The sequence below is a fragment of the Hipposideros armiger genome, unplaced genomic scaffold, assembly GCF_001890085.2.
Source record: "Hipposideros armiger isolate ML-2016 unplaced genomic scaffold, ASM189008v1 scaffold_157, whole genome shotgun sequence".
NCBI lineage: Eukaryota > Metazoa > Chordata > Mammalia > Chiroptera > Hipposideridae > Hipposideros > Hipposideros armiger.
In genome coordinates, this window is record NW_017731507.1 from 1,274,063 (window position 1) to 1,295,010 (window position 20,948).

General features: G+C 39.8%; 1 protein-coding gene across 4 annotated transcripts in view; it reads right to left on the reverse strand.

Annotated features, from left to right (window-relative positions):
• Positions 1 to 20,948, reverse strand: part of KHDRBS3 (KH RNA binding domain containing, signal transduction associated 3) — a 157,370-nt gene that overhangs the window by 103,185 nt on the left and 33,237 nt on the right. For 3 of the 4 annotated variants that reach the window (XM_019651307.1, XM_019651308.1, XM_019651309.1), the window contains exon 2: positions 7,682 to 7,800. In XM_019651307.1, coding sequence (XP_019506852.1) covers positions 7,682 to 7,800 — 119 coding nt within the window. Of the gene's footprint in view, positions 1 to 7,681; positions 7,801 to 15,379; positions 15,551 to 20,948 lie in introns of those variants that run through there. The other variant, XM_019651311.1, reaches the window with a different exon arrangement.

Below are 20,948 nucleotides of genomic sequence, written 5' to 3' on the forward strand. Positions count from 1 at the left end.
CTCAGAAAGTAGGCAGTAATGTGATAAAAAATCCATATGTAATGATATTCATCACAGACTTTAATTCCCAAATTTACTGCTTTGTGACAAAAGTACATATTCAGTACCATTTCTAGTCTCCTGAAAGAAACGCGATTGTGGGGGGTCTATACATAACCAAATTTTATACTTATTCATTTGGGTAGATAAAATAGCAGAAGTAATAACAACAAACCCCAAACAACATGAGTAAATTCTTTTAGGAACCCTTCAAAAAAATGTATACCCATGACTTGTATTCATCTTTTGTTATCAGTATATATTGAGAATTACAATTTTAATAGTTTTTTTCCTTTCTTAAAATGCGTATACATTTTTTTTTTTTGGCACCCTGTGTATGTCTGGCCATTTTTGGAGTCTACTTAACAAATCTAAGTTCAAGTGCTACGTTTTGGGTCAATAATCAAGCATTTTAAAGAGAACAAGAGAAAAGTCACAACGTAAGATTTGAAATCCCTTCACAGTATTTTGAATGCTGTCGTATTTGCAAATACCGACCCTAAATACCTGTACTGACACAAGGACTGTGTGACACAGGATCTCAAGAGCCCAGAGAAGGCCTCTGAGAACAGAACAAAAGTAGCTTCTGAAGATGTGTCCCTCTCACTCCCACTGACCATTTCACTTCCCTCCTGTTCCACTGTCCATGAGGAGAGACAGTGACCCGGAAGGGGGACTGTGCACTGTGAACAATGGGCCGATACACTTTCCTGAGGTCCTGGGCTTCTCAGCATCCCAGGGGCCCACGACTTTATGAACGCCAGGAGGGACACCCATAGTGACTTATAATAAACACGTGTACCTTCAAGTAATTATTTGTAATACCAGGCTTCCTTGAGGTCAACAAGTTTTAAAATACTCACCAGTCAGCCATATTAATTTTGGCAATGGCACTTATACATATTAAAAAAACTGACATACAGCTACATCAGCACTTTATATCTACAGGTAAACTGTCAATTGAACACCACAAATAGAAATTATTTTCACATAAATCCTCTGGAAAAAGTATTATTTGCCTCTGAAAATAAATTAGGAATCGCAGAAAAAGCAACTTGTGACATACCGATATGACTGTCACATATTTACTACTTGAAGAAAATCTTAAACCCGTGACAATTTCTATGGAATAGGCTTCCATCTAGCAATAAATTCATGGGTTTTGAATGGCCTGCAACACACTACAAGGGGAAAATGCAAGCCAACTGTGAAATTTTCCCTGAGCTTTAAATCAAATTCCAGGCAAGAACATGTTTTATAAGTACTTCTCTCTCTCTCAAAGACCCTTAATCTAAGAGCTTCCGTGAGACAGCAAACATATAAAATTTAAAATATGCACATAATAGGAAAATACTTAATGTAAAAAACCATGTTGATTAATATAAGGTTACTGAAAACAGTATGCACACATTAGAATGCTTAGAGATTAAGAACAATTACCAAATTAAGAAATTCAATAAATCTAATTTGAACACCTATAGAATTTAACTAAGTACAATAAATCTTTTAAAAAAACATAACCATAGTAGAAAGGTATCTCATAAATTAACTATCTCAGGCACCTCTTCCCCTCAAAATAGAAATTTTTTTTTATTCTATTTATAAAAGTTACACCAAGTTATTGCTAAAACATTAAAGTACAGAAACATATAAAGCAGGAAAAAGAGATATAATCTTACCCTCCAGAAAATAACTGCTGTTACAGTTCTAGTTAGTTTTTTATTTTTTCAAATAATTGTCTAACTGGGATCCTATCTGTTCTACACCTTGCTTTTTCGATTTTATTTAACGATCTAATATAGACATTTTATCATAGCAGTAGAGTATGTACATATAATGATACAGAGATCAAATTTATTTAATTTCCTATTACAACTCCCTTTCTAATGGTGCAGAGGCATTCTTCACCCTAGCCTGAGTACGCACATGGCTGGCATTGCCTCTCCTGAAACAGTTCCCAATCATTAAACACAAGCTCTCAAACAGCTCAAATACTACTTCCTATTCCAAGTTCACAACCCCACTGGCCAACCCTACCACATACTCTGTGCCCTGATCACTTTATTTATAAATCCTCATAAAAATCTGCACATCTTATTGAAATGAACCTGTTTCGCCAAATAAGATGGCTTGTCACGTCTCAGCAGCCCTCTGCCCTACACACAGCGTAGTCCTGTCAGGACCACGTCCATCTCACCCTGTCTTACTTCTGGCTCCTTGGAGGCGGCCACCTCAGGGAAGCCTTCCTTCTCCTCTTGTCTTTTCAGAGCACCCTGACATTGAACTTATCACGCTGCAGTATACACAGTAACTTAGTCATCTGCAGGCCCCACAAAACCAAGAGCTTCTTAGGACAAAACAACTTGTCTTCATCACTTCGGTTTTTCCAGCACGATGCCTCGCTCAGAGAAGACCCTCAATAAACATGATGAGGTATATGAACGGATGGATGGATTCGCTGATGAATGAACCCATGAATGAAAAGATGAACGAATATTCAACCTAAACCACAAGGCATCGACAGGGACTCAAAGACACCTTGTTCCAACGCTGAGTTGGCATTGATACTAACTCCATTGTATCTAGTCATTGCTCGGAACCAAGGAAAACCACGGAGAACAATTGCCACAGCTTAAAATCTTTTTAAAAAAACCCATAAAGCCGTGTTTACTTTGAGTCTCACACTTTACAAGCTCAGACATACAGCTCAAGAGAGTGAATATACTTTAGGTTTGAACACTAAAACACTCGTTCAGTGGCATGCCATTGATAGAATGCAGAAAGAAGAGAGGAGCAATTATTCAATTAATGGCGATCGCTTTATTGGATGCAGTTTCACAAACAGCACTCTGTCTCGCCCCAGAAGCTGAAAGAGCCCCGTCAGCATCAATCCACATCAAGCTGCCCTCTGCCCACCGCTATTCCACAGGGCCAAGCACTGCCAGCTTCTCCCGCTCAGTCTATTAAGTGACACCAGCATGAAAGCTTTTGCTCAGAACTGATGAAAGTGCGATATTAGCCTTTCATACAAGGCTGGCTTGAGGCTTGCATGCTCAATTATGCTAAGCAGAAATATCCATTTTCAGCATTCGGAAAGCAATGGATTTCTAAGCAGCCTCCTTCAGACATTATAAGTACTTGAAATGGACTCTGCTCTCTGTTAGACACAGAAATTTTAATTTGTCTTCCCCTACTCTCATCGAAGCTGACATTGAAAAACAATATTTGCGATTTTATCTCATATACTTATACACAATAGGCTATTAATTATAGAGTAATCATCTACTGGATCATGAACGGTTGGAAGTCGGGCAGGGTCTCCTCCTCCTCCTCTCTGCTGCATAGTGAGCATACAGAGTGTGCTGAGCACACTGACCGTTTTGTAGAGGTTTCCATTAGCATCCTTTGTTTAGTAGTGAGTCTGTAAAATGTTCACAACATAGTTTTCTGCTACTAAACATGTACATCCTCAATTCTGCAAGTATGGCTGAGTAAGCTTCTAACACACCGACTGTCTACAGACAGCAATTATGAACTATTAAACTCTGAACAAAATATAAAAACCAACTCTCTGAAGCCTGTGGAGAATTATCAAAATCAAGGAGATTCTGGAAGGGAGTCAAGACTTGGAAAAAGGGAAGGACCTGGGCGAATTTGCTGATTTTAGAGCTTTTTGCCTGAGTAGCAGAGTTTGAGGAAGCCACAGTGCTGAAATGTAAGGAAGGAATAGAGGAAAAACACAGTTAGAGTTGGGGAGCTCCAAAGTTTGTGAGTAAAATCTGCCAGAATCTCTGGCTGACCCTTGAATCGTGTATATCAAAAAAAAAAACATGCAAAAGTCAAACTAAGAACTGAACCGAGACCTGCAAACAACAGACAAAGTCTGCAGTCTGAATACCAAAATACCAACATTCTTCAAAGAAACAGAAGGGAACCCAGAGTCTCTACAATATAATACTCAACAATGTCCGGTATACAACCCAAAATTACTCAACAGACAAAAAACTGGAAGGATATGACTTGTTATCAAGAGAAAGGATTATCAATTCAGGTAGAATCTAAGGTGATTAAGATTTTAGAATTAGATAGAGGCTTAAAGCATCTATTTTAACTTTATCCAGAGACATAAAATAATACCTGCAATGAATAAAAAATAGAAAGCCCCAGCAGAGAAAAAATATTTTTTCACGTACACATATTTAAATATAAATCAAATATAAACTCTTCAACAGATCATTACAAAACCTGATATAAAATTTTGATCTGATGGGTTTAACAGAAAATAAAGACAGCATAAGAAAGAATCAGTAAGTTTAAGATACAGCAGTAGAAATTACCCAATCTGGAGAATAAGAGGGGGAAAAACCAACAACTAAGGACAAAAGTGAACAGAGCCACCAGAACCTTTCTGAGAATATCAAAAGGTTGAACATATGTGTAACAGCAGTCTCAAAAGATCGGGAGAGATAAGGTCAAAAAAGCTATCTGAAAAAGCAATAGCTGAAATATTATGATGACATGGACAAGTCCCTTGCAAAACACATACAGACACACAAAAATTTCACAAAAGATGAAATAGAAAATCTGATTAGTGACAAGTCAATTAAACACACTGAACACATTATCAAATTCCAGGCCCAGATAGCTTCACTGATGATTTCTAGCAAATGCTGAAGAAGGAGAAATAGCACCGAACTAAAACACATTCCTTGAAAGATAAAACAGGAAAGAAATACTCTACTCACTTTATGAAACTAGCATATACCACTAACACCAAAATCTGACAAAAGTATTACATTAAAAAAAAAAAAATACAGGCCAGTGTTACTCATGAACATAGATGCATCTGAATCCAAAAATATATAAGAAGAATAACATATCATTACCAAGTAGGGTTTAATCCAGAAATGCAAAGTTGGTTTAATTTGGACAAATCAATCAATAAAATTCACTATATTGACAGCATAAAAGAGTAACACCCTGTGTTCATTTCAATAGATGCAGAAACAGCATTTAATAAACTTCACCACTCCATCAGGATCAAATCAGCAAAACTGAAATAGAAGGGAACTTCCTCTACCTAATAAAGGGCATCTACATGAAAGTTCTATGGCTGTTACATTCTTAATGGTAAAATACTGAATGCCTTCCCCACGGATTAGGAACAAGGGAAGAACGCCTAATCTCTCCACTTGTATTTGAGCTTTATACTAGCGATCTCTGCTAATACAATAACGCAAGCTAAATAATTAAAAAGCATACAAATTGGAATGGAAGAAGTAAACTGGTTATGCAGATGATATGATTATGTACATAGTGTATCCTAAAGAATTATAAAACAACTTACTAGAAGTAACAAGTGAATTTAGCAGGTAGCAGAATACAAGGTCAATACACAAAATTTTATATTAGAAGCAGAAAAATGGAAAAAAAGTAAAATATTCATTTTACAACAGTGTCAAAAACACAAAATACATAGGAATAAGTTTATCAAAAGACAAATAAGACCTTTACCCTGAAAAGTACAAAAAGCTGATAGAAATTAAAAATCTAAATCAATGGAAAGATATCTATACACCAAGTTCAAGGAAGGGAAGACTCAATATTAAGATGTCAGATCTCCCTAAATTGATCAAAAGATTCAATGCAATGGCAATCGTAATCCCAGCAGAATGTTCTGGGAAAATTAATAATGCTTAAATTTATATGGGCCTATATCCAAGAAATCCTGAGAAAGGAGGATCAAGTTGAAGGGACTACATTACTTAACTTCATGTTTTACCATAAATAAAATACAGTAATAAAGACAGTATTGTACCAGCATAAAGATCCATAAATACACTGATCAATGAAATAAAAAAGAAAGTGCAGAAGTGGACCCTTACTCGCATAGTCGTCTGATTTTCATCAAAGGTGCCAGCACAACCAGTGAGAAGAAAACATCTCTCAACAAACGGTACTGGAAAAACTGAATAGTCATGCGGAGGGAAAAAAAGGAATTTTGACCCTTTATCTCACACCACACACAAAAATTACTTTGAGATGCATCATAAACCTAAAGGTAAAAACTGTAATGATAAAGCTTTTAGAGGAAACACAGGAGACTATCTTTATATTTTATACAGGACTCGTTTCCTTGAGGTTGGCAAAGATTTCTTAGTTGGTAAAAAGCAGTAATCATAAAAGAAAAACTTGATACATTAGACATCATGAAATATAAAAACCGCTTATCATAGACTCTGTTAAGAAAATAGTAGGCAAGCCATAGACTCAGCCAAATATTCACAAAACATAACTAACAAAAGGTTTGTACCCAGGGTATATAAAAAAGCTCCTACAACTCAATGATAAGAAGACATACAGCCTATTTAGAAATAGGGGAAAGATCTAAAAAGACACTTCCCAACAGAAGACTAAAATGGCCAATAAGTACATGAAAAAGTACACAAAGTCATTAATCATCAGGAAAATGCAAATTTACACCACAGGAAACACCAATACACTAGCAGAATGGCTAAAATTAAAGAGACTGACAATACGAAAGGCTGATGAAGACATGGACCCAACACAACTGCGTGCTTTGTTCCTGGAAATGTCACAGGTACGCCCACTTTGGGGAAATCGTACGGCAACTTCTTGTAAAACTAAATGCACAGCAATTTAAACCCTAGGTATTTACTCAAAAGAAATAAAACTTGGCCACACGATGACCTGCTGGGAAATATTCACAGAGATTTAATTTATAATAACCCCAAACTGCCAGGCAATGGATAAATTGTGGTATAATCAGGTAACGGACTATTACTCAGCAGTCAAAAGACATGAACTACTGATATATACAACAGTATGTATGGAAAAAACAAAAAAAACAAGGTAAAAGGAGTATCAATTCAGGCCAAATCTCAGATGATCAGGATTTTAGAATTAGAGGCTTTAAAGCACCTTTTGTAACTGTGCTCCATGACACAAAATAATACTTGCAACGAATGAAAAACAGAACTCTTTTTGTAGAATAATTAGAAGAAATAATATTTTGAACATTTATGTGCTAAACCCTATGCTAAGCATTTAACATGGATAATCTTATTTAATTCTTAATCCAACCTCTCTTACAAATGAAAAACTAAAGTAGACAGAAGTTAAAAAGGTTGCCCAAAGTAACACTGCTAGTATGGCCCGTAAGCATAATTTTTTTTTTTTTTTTTTACTTTCAGGTGTACAAAACAATGTGATAGACATTTACACCCCTCACAAAGTGATAACCCCCCTCTCCCAATCTACTACCCCTCTGACATGGTATATAGCTGTTACAATGTTACAATTCCATTGATTCTATTCCCTATGCTGTACTACACATCCTGTATGTATATATATATATATATATATATATATATATATAGTTACAGTTGACATCGTAAGCATAACCTTTTAGGGCTCCATAACTCACACTAAAGTCAAACAGAAGACAGAATCACTAACTGAGTTTTTAATTACCTGTAAAAGTCTGTTATGGGGGCGGGGCTGGGGGGGTGGAGCTGTACTAAGGCAAAACCCCTCAAGAAAATAGCAAATACAAGAGATGAAAGGTTTCCTCCCTTGTGACTAAACTCGCACACCTGCAGTGCAGGCCTTGCTGTCTTACCTTAGGAAACTGCTTCACAGGAATTAACACTTTCTGTCCCAGCTTCATGTTCTTATTAATCACCACATCAATGTACTTTTCTTCGTCCTTTCCTTCTCCTTTTTGAAACTTTTCTATTTCTGTGGAGAGAAAAAAAAACACAGATAACCATGAAGTGTATGACTTAGACCTCTAGAGGCTGCGAGTTTTTGTTAGCTCTATTATGGCATGAAATCAACTATAGAAATAGGGACTATTAGATTGTTGCAATTTTTTTTCCAGTAATGACATATTTCCCATTTCATCAATAACTCTTCACCAGTACAGTGGGGAAAATGCCTGTACCACGTCTCTACAAAGTCAAGTCTCAATTGCCCATCCTAACAGAGGGGAATGGACTAGCTAACAAACACACACGAACATAAAAATAAGTTCCCTGGGACCTTCTGGAACCCCCGGAAAGGCTGATCAAATAGCAAGGAAAAGCCAGAAAGGATTCTCAGCTCAGTGTTACAAGGCGCTGGCATCTCTATTCATCACCCTGCCTTGCTCTCCAAGACTTATCCCTTCACGGACTGATACTTCAGGATGCCATTAAAAGCCCTGGCTGACCTCCCAACCACATCTTCCCTCCTCACAAGTGACAGGGATCACCCAGGGGACCATGGCTTTGCTAATGCACTTTTCTCTACCTGTGACATGATTTTCATGAATTCAATTGCACACATCTCTAAGATTCAACCACTTTAAACGCCACGCTTTATGTGTGGCTGTCCCGCTCCTCAATGGGGTAAGCGGGAGTAGGAGAACCCATCACGCCCACCCTGGGACTCACGCAGCACTTCACACGCAACTCGACTGGAATTCTCTGCTAAAGTGCGGTGTCCCCAGCACACGGTACACTGGAATCCTACCCCCCAACATGACGGGCTTAGGAGATGGGGCTTTAGGAAGGTCACTGGATCATAAAGCTGGAGCCCTCACGAAGGGGATTACTGCCCTTGTATAGGAGACCCCCCAGAGCGCTTCCACCCCTTCTGCCACGTGAGGGCACAGCGAGAAGACGGCCACCCATGAACCAGGAAGCGGACCCTTACCTGACACCAACTCTTCAGGTCTGCTGACCTTGGACTTCCAGCCTCCAGAGCTGTGAGAAATATATTTCTGTTGTCTATAACCACGCGGTTTGTGGCATTTTGTTACAGCAGCCCGAGTGGGCTAAGATACTCTTCTCACCACAACATAAATTGTCCTCTTAGGTAGCATCTGTTTCTTCATTCAACAAACATGCACTAAGCGCCTACTATGTGCAGATTCCAGCTCTTGGAAAATATTAGTATACAGTTTCCTCGCATTATTGCCTATAGCATTTGGCTGTATAAGACGTACACAAATAGGTGACGGACTGACTGCCGAATGAATGCGTACATGGACCGATCCCTCCAGACTGACCACGAGATACCTAAGTTCTGAGGGAAAGAGTGAAGAAATAAAATGGAGTCACCGTGGTCAAGCTGCTAAATTACTAAAACAAGACAGGCTGAGGCACGAAAAAAATGAGTCTACTCTTGTTTTCACTAGCCTGAGAAGTTCAACTCTTAAATTCTCCAGTTATGCCTGAAGATAGACAGATAGATAGATAGATAGATAGATAGATAGATAGATAGATAGATAGACAGATAGATAGACAGATGCTTCTAGGTATATAGATAGATACAGATATGTCAATCCCATAGATTATCCCCTGAAGGACTTGGGAACGATGTTCACATATCTGACCACCTGCCTCCATTATCCAGACCACTGGACATCTGTAAAATTATCATCTCGCACGAATCCTGAGAATGCAGGACTGATTCTTCTCAAGTGTGTACATTTTACTGTTAGAATTCTTAGCTTTTCTTTCTTCTTTGGAGGACTCTGGGTATTGCCTACTTGTGTTTCTGATCTGCAAACCCTGTTACCCTTAAATAATTGTCATTTGTTTCTAGCCAAAGACCCCTGATTCATTTACACTTGGTCAATAATTCAAAGAAGGGGACCTAAGCATGGAGAAAGGACCAAAGATGGCATCAGCTGTATAAAGAGATACAAGTATTTATTCATTTTGCTTGTTGAGCTAGAAATATTTAAGAATTCAATGTGTCCCATTCATGACATAATTCAATCCTGAAAACAGATGATAAAAAGGAAGCTCAGAAAGGCCACTTTGCTAGTAAGTGGCAAAGGTAGGACTTACTCCCAGCTTTGTCTGACTCGAAATACAGTGGGCCAGTGCACTCTCTTCCACCATTGTTTTTAACGTCACATCAGACAGAAGATAAGAGTTTCATAGCATCTTAGGGTAAATGGAGAGCATGTTTACAGCTGGTGCTTCCATATGGGGCTTCCGTCGCCACTGAAGAATCCCGTGGGCCTCGATGCCTCTTTTCCATCCACTGGCCTCTCATTATGCTCATGAGCTCTGAAGCCCCAACCGGCATCGCTATATTCAAAATCGAGCCTCATTTCTTTCCCTTTAGTGATAGTCTTGACAGATATCCTGACAGTGCTGAAAAAAGCCTTACTTACCAAGTGTCAGAATAATGTTTTCTTTAACCAGGCATGGTGGAAAGTCAGTATATATAATAGGGAGAACATAATGAAAAATAGATTTTAGGCGTTTATCCCCAGTTCCTGGCACAGAGCTCTTAAAACCTTTGGAATTTCCTGAATGATAGGAACCCAGTTTGTTATTCATAGTAAGCCCCCTTGAACCACACTGGAGTTTGTGCTCACAGGGTGACTCCTGGAGAAGCGGGGTCTGGTTGCCAGAAAAAACAACCCTGTGATTAGAAGGTTGCAACTTTCTGCACCTGGCACTTCCTTCCACCCATCTCTGGGGAGAGAGAAGCTAGATGTGGAGTTCAAATCATCAGTGAACAATGATGTAATCAATCACACCCACATAATGAAAACTCCAGAAAAAAAACTAAAAAACAGATTTGGAATCGTTTCTGGAAATACCTTTAGCATAGTTAGAAGAGTCAACAAAATTTGGTATACTGAAACTTCCTAGAAAAAAAAGAAAGACATTTTACTGAACGTATATGTTTGTCAAAATTTAACTACCTGTTTTCTTTTCAAATAACAAAGCCTTTTATGATTTTTGAGAACTTATAATATATCCACAATTTAATACTCAATTCCATAATCAGAATTCAAGGTGTGATTCCTTGCATCAGTAACATTTAACGTTTGAAGTAACAAGTAAAGTCATAAAGGTAAGATTTTAAAAATTAGGAAAAAAAATATGTATTTTACTATATATTACATTAAAGTTTGAGCTATGCCTATAATTTTTAAAGAGGAAAATAAAAATTAAAAGAAACTATATATGAAATGTGAATTTGCTTCCTAGATAAACAATCAACTTTGCAAATCGTACCTTCTAATGTGCCTTGTTCTGACCTTCAGTAAGCTTTAAATTATGCTGAAATGTAGTATTTCACTGTGTAAGATTAAAAAAAATTTTTTAAAGCCTGAAGTCATATTAAAAGCAGGTAGGTCTTCCTTCGTGCACTGGCCCTAACACACCACGGGCACTGGAAGTAGTCCCAAACCCCGTCACGGAGGACACACAGATCTGGTTTCAATCATGGCCTTCGTGCCCTCCAGCCATAAAGTTCAAAACTGGTCAAAACTTATTTTTCTAGGCGCTGTTCAATCAACAATTTTGTATTTTCTACTTGACTGAGGATTTTAAGTAGTTTGATGTTTCCATGAATTGCAATAAACGACAATGCAAAAAAAAACGGAGGATTGTACAAGGTGACCTCTGAAATCTGGAAACAGGTTTCTAGTATTGATGCCTGTCTCTAAAACAGGGAGTTTCCTCTTCCAAAACCCAGGCTGCCACAGCTCTGACCTTCCCGAGGGACGGGGGAAGGCACTTGACACCCACAAAGGTGGATATAACCCTTCAGCTAATGGGGTGAGCACATGAAAGCCAACCTTAGAAAAAAATCCAATCAGATGTTCAAGGTCAAACACATAGGGGATTGGACCCACTAATCCCCAGATTACATTTGCTACCAGACAGTTTAATGTACCAATGCCATCCCTCAGCTCAGAAATAATAAGCAAATGTGTGACTGGGTTTTAGATAATGTAGGGGATCAAATAGCTATGTTTCTAAACCAGGGACACCAAATTTCTGTCAGCCCAGAAATCTAGTGTCAGTTACAATGTCTTTTTTGGCTTCTGTTGTTCCCTTTCTTGTTTGTTTCTGCCTTGGTCCAGTACAGAGCCTCCTAAGCAATGGCCAATTACTACCTTTTTTAGCCTACTGGATATATTCAAATGTACTAACGCTCGAAAAGCAACTAAATCATCTTTGGATTTAAATGAGTTCAATTTCCAACACAAAAAATCTTAACATGTAAGTTTTCATTCCATCTGCTAAAATTCTCTCACCAAATCAAGCACATCTAAATTGATATTTTTTCCTGTGTCCCAGCCATTCCATTTCTGCAAATTTACCCTACAGATAAAGTACTTGCATAGATGTGAAATATCTCGTACAAAGTGACCTGTTTACAGCATGGTCTTTAATAAGAAAATGCTGGAAATCTCTCAATGTCCATCAATAGTTGCCCGGTGACAGAAGCTAGGGCACACCCACAGTCAGAAAGCACTTTACAAGGTCTGACAGAAAAGGGTCTCCACCAAATACACTGTTTTGTTCACACACATACACAGTGTAAAACAGTATAAGAATACATATTCATATTCACTTATATGCACAGAAAATATCCCCCTAATTACATATAAGAACCTAATAACAGCAGATATTATAATTGGACTGGACGAAATGAAGTGGATCTGAAACAGGAATGGAAGACTTTTCACTGTATCTCTCTTTACATTGTTTTAAGTTTTTGAACCATGTGAATATTTCACCCATTTAAATTTACCAAAAAAAATTCAATTTTTAAATAGTTTTGAAGATTGTTTTGAATACTTTGAAATGGAATAAAATAAAAATGTGTGCAGGGGTAGCCACGCTTATATTCCGCATCCTGACCGAAAACCCAGGGCTTTAGTCTCTCTTGATCACCCCTTTTAAGTTCTTTATTACACTGTTCTGTCACCGAAACTGAGATGGAGAATTTACCTGGACTGTTTACCTCACTGAAAGCAAGAGATGTGTTTCTAAAACTTGCATGTGAAATGGTTTATCTTGAGAATGCAGTCACATGTGAAATGCAACAGGATTCAGCTGGAGGCAGGAGAGGAGGGGTCCATCCAAAAAGCCACGACTGCGCTCTGATGCAGCGAAGGCGTTGTACTAGGTGCTGAGAACAGACTACAGGGGACTGTGGCGTATAAACAAACAAACTTAATACAATGTACACAGTGTACAGAAGAGGGACCAATAGCTGTGGAATCTGGAAAATTATTCAAAAGCTAGCAGATACGTGAATTCTTAAAGGACAAGGAAGGAAGTTTGCCAGGCAAAGAAATGAGGAGCTAGCTCTGCCGAGAAGTAACCTGTGGACACCAGTTCACATTCCCTCGTCTGTACAGTGAGACTGCACCGCTGACAGACACATGCAGTTCTACTAAGATAGCGTAGCCTATTTGTTTTCCTTTTCTCTTTTAACCATACAAAATGGAATAAAGCAGACAAGTCATGATGGCAAAATCCTGTGATCACAGTCAGTCAGTGAACAAGACAGGACAGGAACTCTCATGGGTACTCAATAGATGTGAAGCTTACTCTACATATGGCCTGAGCCCAAGGCCTAGGTTCTGGCACAAAGGTTGAACAGGTTCAAGGTGAGAAAGGGATAGTTGTCTTTGGCCAACATGACAAGAAAAGAGGACAAAAGCATGAAAAGGCAGGCCAGGTTCTTAATGTCAAAACTGAGGTATTCCTAAGTTCAGTCAGATGCTCAGAGGAAGGTCACTAAAAGCCGTGAGCTGGACAGTAACATGACGAGGGAGAACCCCAAGGAAAGCTAGTCTGGCAGCAGGGCAGGAAATGAAATGGACGGAAAGTAGAGAGAGAGAAAGCCGATTAAAACACAGCTGGATAATAGAACAATCCGGATGAACAAGTCAGGCGTTGAACTGGAGGCTTTATCTGTATTTGAAATGGACGGAAGATGGATGAGGAAGCTGTAAAGACGCAAGCCCTTCCTATGTAGAGCAAGCGTCGGCCCACCCACTACCCAGTGAGAGCACAGGCACAGGGACCCCCTGTGCTCTCTCCAGCCCATTACCCTGACCTCTGACCTCGGGCTCTAAACTACCACACTCACCATGCCTGAGGCTTTGGATCGCGTTCTCCACGCCCGGAACGCGTCTGTGGACTTTTTGCCTAGCAATCAACATCCTTCCTTCTCCTTGGTGTCTCTTCCTAAATTCAACTTCCGACAAAGCCTGTCTTTGAACTCCCAGGCTCAGTAGCCCAAAGCCGCAGCATTCTAGTATGATACTCACCACAGGTGTGTCTTCTCCAACAGACTGTGAGTGACCCCCCTTAATCCCTTTAATGCCTGGCAGGTGGTAAGGGCTCCACAGACACAGACTGGAAGACCGAATGATGAGAACGGGTCCCCATTACCAACAACACACACGCACACACTTCAGCTTTTCTGTAGTGTTTGCCCTGCTTTAACTCACGCTGTCCTGACAATATTCCAGGGAGGCTGAGCATCATTTACATTTCACACACGAGACAAGTTAGAAACTATATTTCTAAAAGTCACACAATTAGCAAACGACATTAGCAAGGCTCAAACTCGGGACTCCAAATCCAACACAGTCCCAACCGTCCAAGCGCGTTCCTCCACAAGTCATCCGAACATTGTGTCTGGCTAACAACCCAACCAGCCTGCACTACACAGCGCTTCTACAAAGAGAAAAAATGTCCTGTACAAAAGAGGTCTATGAAAGAATGTATTAACGGGCCAGGGAACCCCTAACTGAGCCCATGAGGAATTTATCCTTTAGAATCAGAAGCTGTCAGCTGGACACCCTGGTACTCTAGCACTCCGCCTATCCCTGGGGCCTCTGTGAGAGGAATTAAAAGGGGGCAACTAATGAACAGTCTGCCCCTTCCCTGGGTGAAGGATCCGAGGAGAGGGGTTCCAGACGGAGACAGACGGCACTCACGCTGGGTCATCTGAAAGGAGTCTAATGGACAGCCTATATTAAAGGGATGGATAGCCTAAAACACTAGCAACAAGGAAGGCTGTGCCGCCCTGGGGTTACTTAGGAAGGGAGGGGCCTGAAGAATGAAGACCCGGGGATGGAGAGGAGGCTGAGGCTGTGTGGCCAGGACAGAGGTCACAGACGTCCACAGAGGGCAGCAGCCAACCTGTGGGAGCCTAGCGGGGAGGAAACCAAAGAGAACGGACGCTGCCGCCACGTCTCCCCTCCTGCCAGCCTCCTGCTGTGACCCCACTGGGCAGGCACTGACCCAGCTAGAAGCCAGGGGCTGTAGGGGCTGCGGCTCCAGTCCTGGGGTCGTCCCCATCAGCCTCCCGGGCGCAAGGCAGGGAAGAGGGGATGGAAAGATGAGCTGGCCAGGCAAAACGCAGCTCTCCAGCCTGGCACCTTGGGTAACCTGGCTCTTTTTTTTTTTTTTTTAAGATTTTTATTAAAATATAGCTAACATACAATATTATCTGAGTTTCAGGGGTACATCATAGTTATTCAACATTTATATACCTGAAGAAGTGATCATCATGGTACATGCAGCAACCTTCTGAGACTGTCCCACGCTGTCACAATACTATTGACTATGCCCCCCACGCTGTGCGCTACAGCCCCGTGACTTGTACGCCGATTGTTTAAAAAGAGTTTCCGATGCCTCCTTTCCATCCAGAAGTTTCCCTTTGAGCTTATTTCACACGACATTACACAGCGAAACGCTGAAAAGAATGCAAGTTGCATTTGAGACCACTTATTATACCAGTGCTAATGGAGTAATTATTATTATTATTTTGTGGACAATAATTCACCAAGTATAGGACTGCGTGTTGACTTAAAATCTCTCCGTATTCTAATAAATCTCTGCTCTCTCACCTCCACTTTGCAAAGTGAGACCCTGAAGATTCGGATGGTAGCAGCTTGCCAAAGCTCAGGCAAGAGCAGTCTGGATTCACACGGCGCCGTATCAGCATCAAAGCCCATCTCATTAGCTGTTCGGAGCTATTTAATACAAATTCATAAAAGGGACAGAGAAGCATAACTGAATAGTGCCAATCAGCGGGCACGATCAAGTACCAGCGTGGGCAGTGACACAGTCACTAGACCCCCCTTCTCCGAGCACCTTAACTCTGTACAAACTTATTAGAGCACAGGGCTTACCCTGGGTCCATAATGAGACAAGAAGCCCATGTCAGAATGAGAATATCTACATGCTCAACATTCAGAAATCTATTTCAAAACAACACAACAAGCCAGTTGGAGGATTTAAATTGATTTTAAAAGATATATAAATCGTGTTCACAGCCATTGTAAATTCTATTTGACAGATTGCTAAAATGTTACTGCGGCTGCTGGTCTGAAAAGAATTTTTTTAACCTCCAACATGACAAATGTTTTCACTAAGGAATTATTTCACGTAAGCAATCCAAACCTAACTGAACACCTATTAGATTCACCCCGGAGCTGAATACACTCAAGCCTGCCCGGACTAGATGGATTCATACAGCTCATGATCTTGCAAATAACCTTCCATAAACAGAAATAAAGAGCATGACAGAGTCGAGACGCGTATCACCGTCTAATAAGGACAAATAAGCTCATCATGAACACACATGAATGTACCATCCAGGAAGCAGGGAACAGGAAATACTCTACATATTAAGAATGCTTGCAAGTGAACTATTTTTATAAAGGCAGAGCAAATATCTGTGCACAAAATACCCTTAACTACACATACAACAAAGAAGATTAAAACATACCCACAAGGAAATGACAAAGTCCTCCAGGAAGGAAGAAGGTTGATAAGGCAGGAAAGGAGGAGGAAGGCATTAATTCTACCCATCATGGATAATTAACAAAATTCTAACAATAATACTGGCGGCTGAACTTGATCTACTATCTTCCAGGTATCTCTCATCCTTCCCTGGAATTCTGCAGCCAAGTAGACATGCTCAGAAGTAAATGGCTGCTGAGAGGCAGCCAGTGACTTGGCTGAGGTCCCAGAGCCCCAGATTCAGGAGTCTAACCCTAGGTTATCGGACTCCTAAATACACTCCCTCCCGTTTCTTAGTATTACTGTAGTAAAGGGGCTTGATTTTGCGTGAAAAAAGATGCTTCGGATCATTATTTCATTTTGGGGAAACCAACCAAGTTATTGCAAGTTTCAAAAAAATGTGTGTCAAAAACTGTAACGCATAATGTAAATATGTCATCATTTTCTTAACACAATGCCTAACCTGCGATCATTTATTTACATGTATGATATCTCATTGTAGAACAAATTTCAAGAGTTTGTGAAAGCAATATGATTCTAGAGAATAAAATCCAGACACCTAAAAAATTTTGAGCGCTACTCAGAAATATTGGGTTGTCGGAAAAGTTATGACGCATCTTTGCAACGAAAAACATAGAAAAAATATGTCATGACTTTTCCAACAACCCAATATTATAAAAATTTTGTCAAACTCTTTTAAAGAAAAAAAAGTGCTTCCGGTGTGCTGGCACCTTAATTTCTCCTACAATGTGTCATTCACAAAACAAAAGGCATCATGGTAAAAAAAGAAATACAAAGATACGACATGATCGTGCACTGCCTCAATGAACTAAAAATTTATCATCCAAACAAAGGAAATGAAGCAAATATCTTGAGAAATGAGTAGGTTACTGGATTTTAGTACAGAATTCTAACAACGTTCAAAATAAATTCTAGTTGCAAAGGATTATTTTACAATTTAAAACCATAAAGACCAAATAATGGAAATCAGAGATGAAATGTTCCCTAAAAGGGGTAGAAGGACTCTAACAAGTTGAATGTTTACTAGTCTATGCCAGACGCTCTACCGGAGGTTTTCCACACATTCAGTCCTCAGAACTTCTCAAGAGTGTCAGGACAGGAACTGTCATCCCCCTTTTTTCTAATTCCTAATAAGTGGCAGGGCTAAAGTTTGATTGGGAGACTGACACTCGAAGGTTTTGCTTCTCCAAAATACCAAACAACTGGCTCCGAAACAAAACAAAACCTTCCAGCCCAACAGGCAAATGTTAATAGATTAAATTCCACTTCCAATAAATCAATGGAATTGTATAGGGCTAGTCAACCAACTGCCTTCACTGAATGCCCGCTGTTTACTGAGGAATACGACAGAAGCAATGGAGGAAGCATAACAAATGTACAACAATGCAAACTGCTCTCCAGCCAGCTGGCATGCACCACGGTGAGCCAGCAAACCAGCGGGGCTCAGGCTCACCTCCACTCGCCAGTCCTAACGGTGGACACTGGCAAATTTCTGTGGTGGTGAGGAAAGTACCGAAACCAGTATTTATTCAAACTGGTTGCAAAGAATTTTGCAGCTTCTACTTAAATCATCCAAAAAAAGACAGGCAGGAAAACAGGCCTAGATGACAGAGGAAATCAGGCCAGTGGTTCCTGCCTTCCCAAACAGACCAACCCCTTGGCTATTCTAAATAACTCAGGATTATTCTTAACAGAGCCCAAGGCATTTGTCAAAGGAAGATTTGGTAAACCCAAAGACTAAACAAAGAAAACAGCACCTTAGGTTAATTCAAGTTAAGAATGACTTGAGTGACTATTGAAAGACAGGCTGGGAGTAACTACTAAAGACTGAAAAAAGAAAAATTGAATTTTTAGTTATACCTGCCTAAGGGTTAAACCACATTTCTCACTTTTAATTGCAAATATGATTAGGCATACAGCAAAAGACCAGCTATCTTAAACAATTATCAGGCACCAGAGGTCACCAATTAGAACCCTGCGAGGATTTGAATTAAAAAAAGTTTTATGATTAGGTGAAGTAATGATCCAAGGAAGAGATTAGTTCTGTGCAGACTGCACTCATTATAAAACCCATTTCCTTTGTGTGAAGATTCAATGTCTTTCTCATTTATCCCGCTGGCATTGTCACACTCTGAGACAGAAATACGACTGTACTAATGATATTCTATAACGACCATAGAGCATGAGCATTTTGCTCCAATAAGATTACCAATGAGTATTTTCTATCGGTTAGATATACAATAAGACAGACTCGATAGGTGCGACAGGCCATTCGAAATAAATTCAAAGCAGGATATAGTCATGCTACAGCTACACATTTATAGGTCAGCTCCATAACCATCATCATTCACTATATAGCAAAGAGTCAGAGTAATTGGGGAAAATAATCCTTAAGACATTAAAGCATATTTTTCATATCATGATTATCTGCGGGGTCACTTTTATACAAAGAATCTAAAACTAAATAGCATGATCAAGGAGTACAACTAGAATCCAAAGAACAGATCTACTCTGCCGCTGTTTAAAAGGCCTATCAACAAAACCATAAGAGATATGCTAGAATAATAAACATGGCTAACTATATACATATTAATAAAAATACTTATATATTTATATATCTTAAATTAGTACAAACCATATATAATGCCTAAAAATACCATATTTTCCTCATAACTCAATGTTCTTCTAAGCTAACTGAAAACTGCCAAATAAGCATAAAGCATTTTTGGAAAACAAAATACACTTATAACAGAAACAAAGGTTTTGTCACTCAGATTTCACCACCATAGAAAGTTAAGACACTGATAGGAAACAATCCGTACACACTTTAATAGTCACAGCCTCTGAGGACAGGAAACATCTCAACACATACAAGTCCTGCAAATGAGGACAACTTCCCGTGTCTATTTAAACCGAAGGAAGGTTCCCCATCCCAGGTCACTGTATACATTGCTTCTCCTTCAGGGTCAGATGCTATCACTTCACAGTGGACATTCCCACGGGGGGTTTCTGAAAGGGGTTTGTCAAGTTAGGTATAGAGCTCCACATTACAGATCAAGCCGTGCATTAAAACCATCTGGGGATCTTTTGAAAAGGTAACTACACTGAGGCCAGTCAATAGCACGCGCTTGTTTTCATTTGGTCCTTCAATCATAAAGTACTTAGTTAAGCAATTATGCACTCTAGTGCATTCCACTTGTCTAATCTGCTGACGACGGGCTGATCCACTCAGAGGCTGAATGTACGGGTGACGTGTCACTTTACAGAACTGTGCCACGTGGGCACATGAGACAGGGTCAAAGGATAAATACAGAGCTTTACTTTCACGAAAACCGATAATAAGTATCTTAGGTGGATGTCCGAGTGTCTTCTATTCTCGTCTTAACATACTCATAGGAGGTAGGATAATTTGTGGGTCAATTCCACTAACAAGTAACAAACCAAGATGAGGACAGTAAGACTAACTGACATGGCTTGGAATCCACACAAGTGTTCCCTTAGACCAGTGCCCAGAAATGACCAGTGTTCAGAGCAATGACGGTTGCTGATGCACCGAGGGACACAAGAGAGAGAGAGATACAGTATAGCTGAAGTATCGCTATGCATTGGAAGGTGGGGGCCGGGGAAGATGGCTAAGGGTTAAAATGCCTATCAAGGTACTGTAAGGGAGAAAATCATAGGAAAAAGCTAAAAAGCAGTCTAAGGAAGCCAGCTGAAATAACTGAAAAGTCCTATCCTAAAGGATGAGTGATTGAGGAGTGAATAAAACTTCTATACAAATACTTTTATATGTCATAAAAAACATGGGGTCAATTTTGACAGTAAAAAGGCCAATGGCAGAATTAGGACTAAAAGGTAGAGGTTATAGCGAAAGGAGCTCCCCCTCAAATTATGTATTTTTCAAACATGCAACAAGCTTCCTTAAAGAGCGTTTCAGTTCGTCAACAGCACCCTGTCCAGCACAGGCTGGCCCATGTGGCAGAGTGTTAGACAGAGCTCCAATATACATAAACCCATGTTATTCACCATCGTACCCCCAGGATGGAGCTCAGCACCATGAATATAAATAACATGCACTCAGAATTATTTGTTGCGTGAAGGATGATATTCTTCATGGAAAGGCACAGTAAGATGGTGGACTCGTAAGGATACTCAAGGTTTGAATTAACCCAAGTGGAAGTCATCTCTCTCGCGCGCATCCACAAACGAACCATCTATGCCAGTTAGGGCCTCTCAGCACCATGCATGCCCCATTCTAGATGCGGGGCAGGCTTTACAAGGCATGCGTCCCCT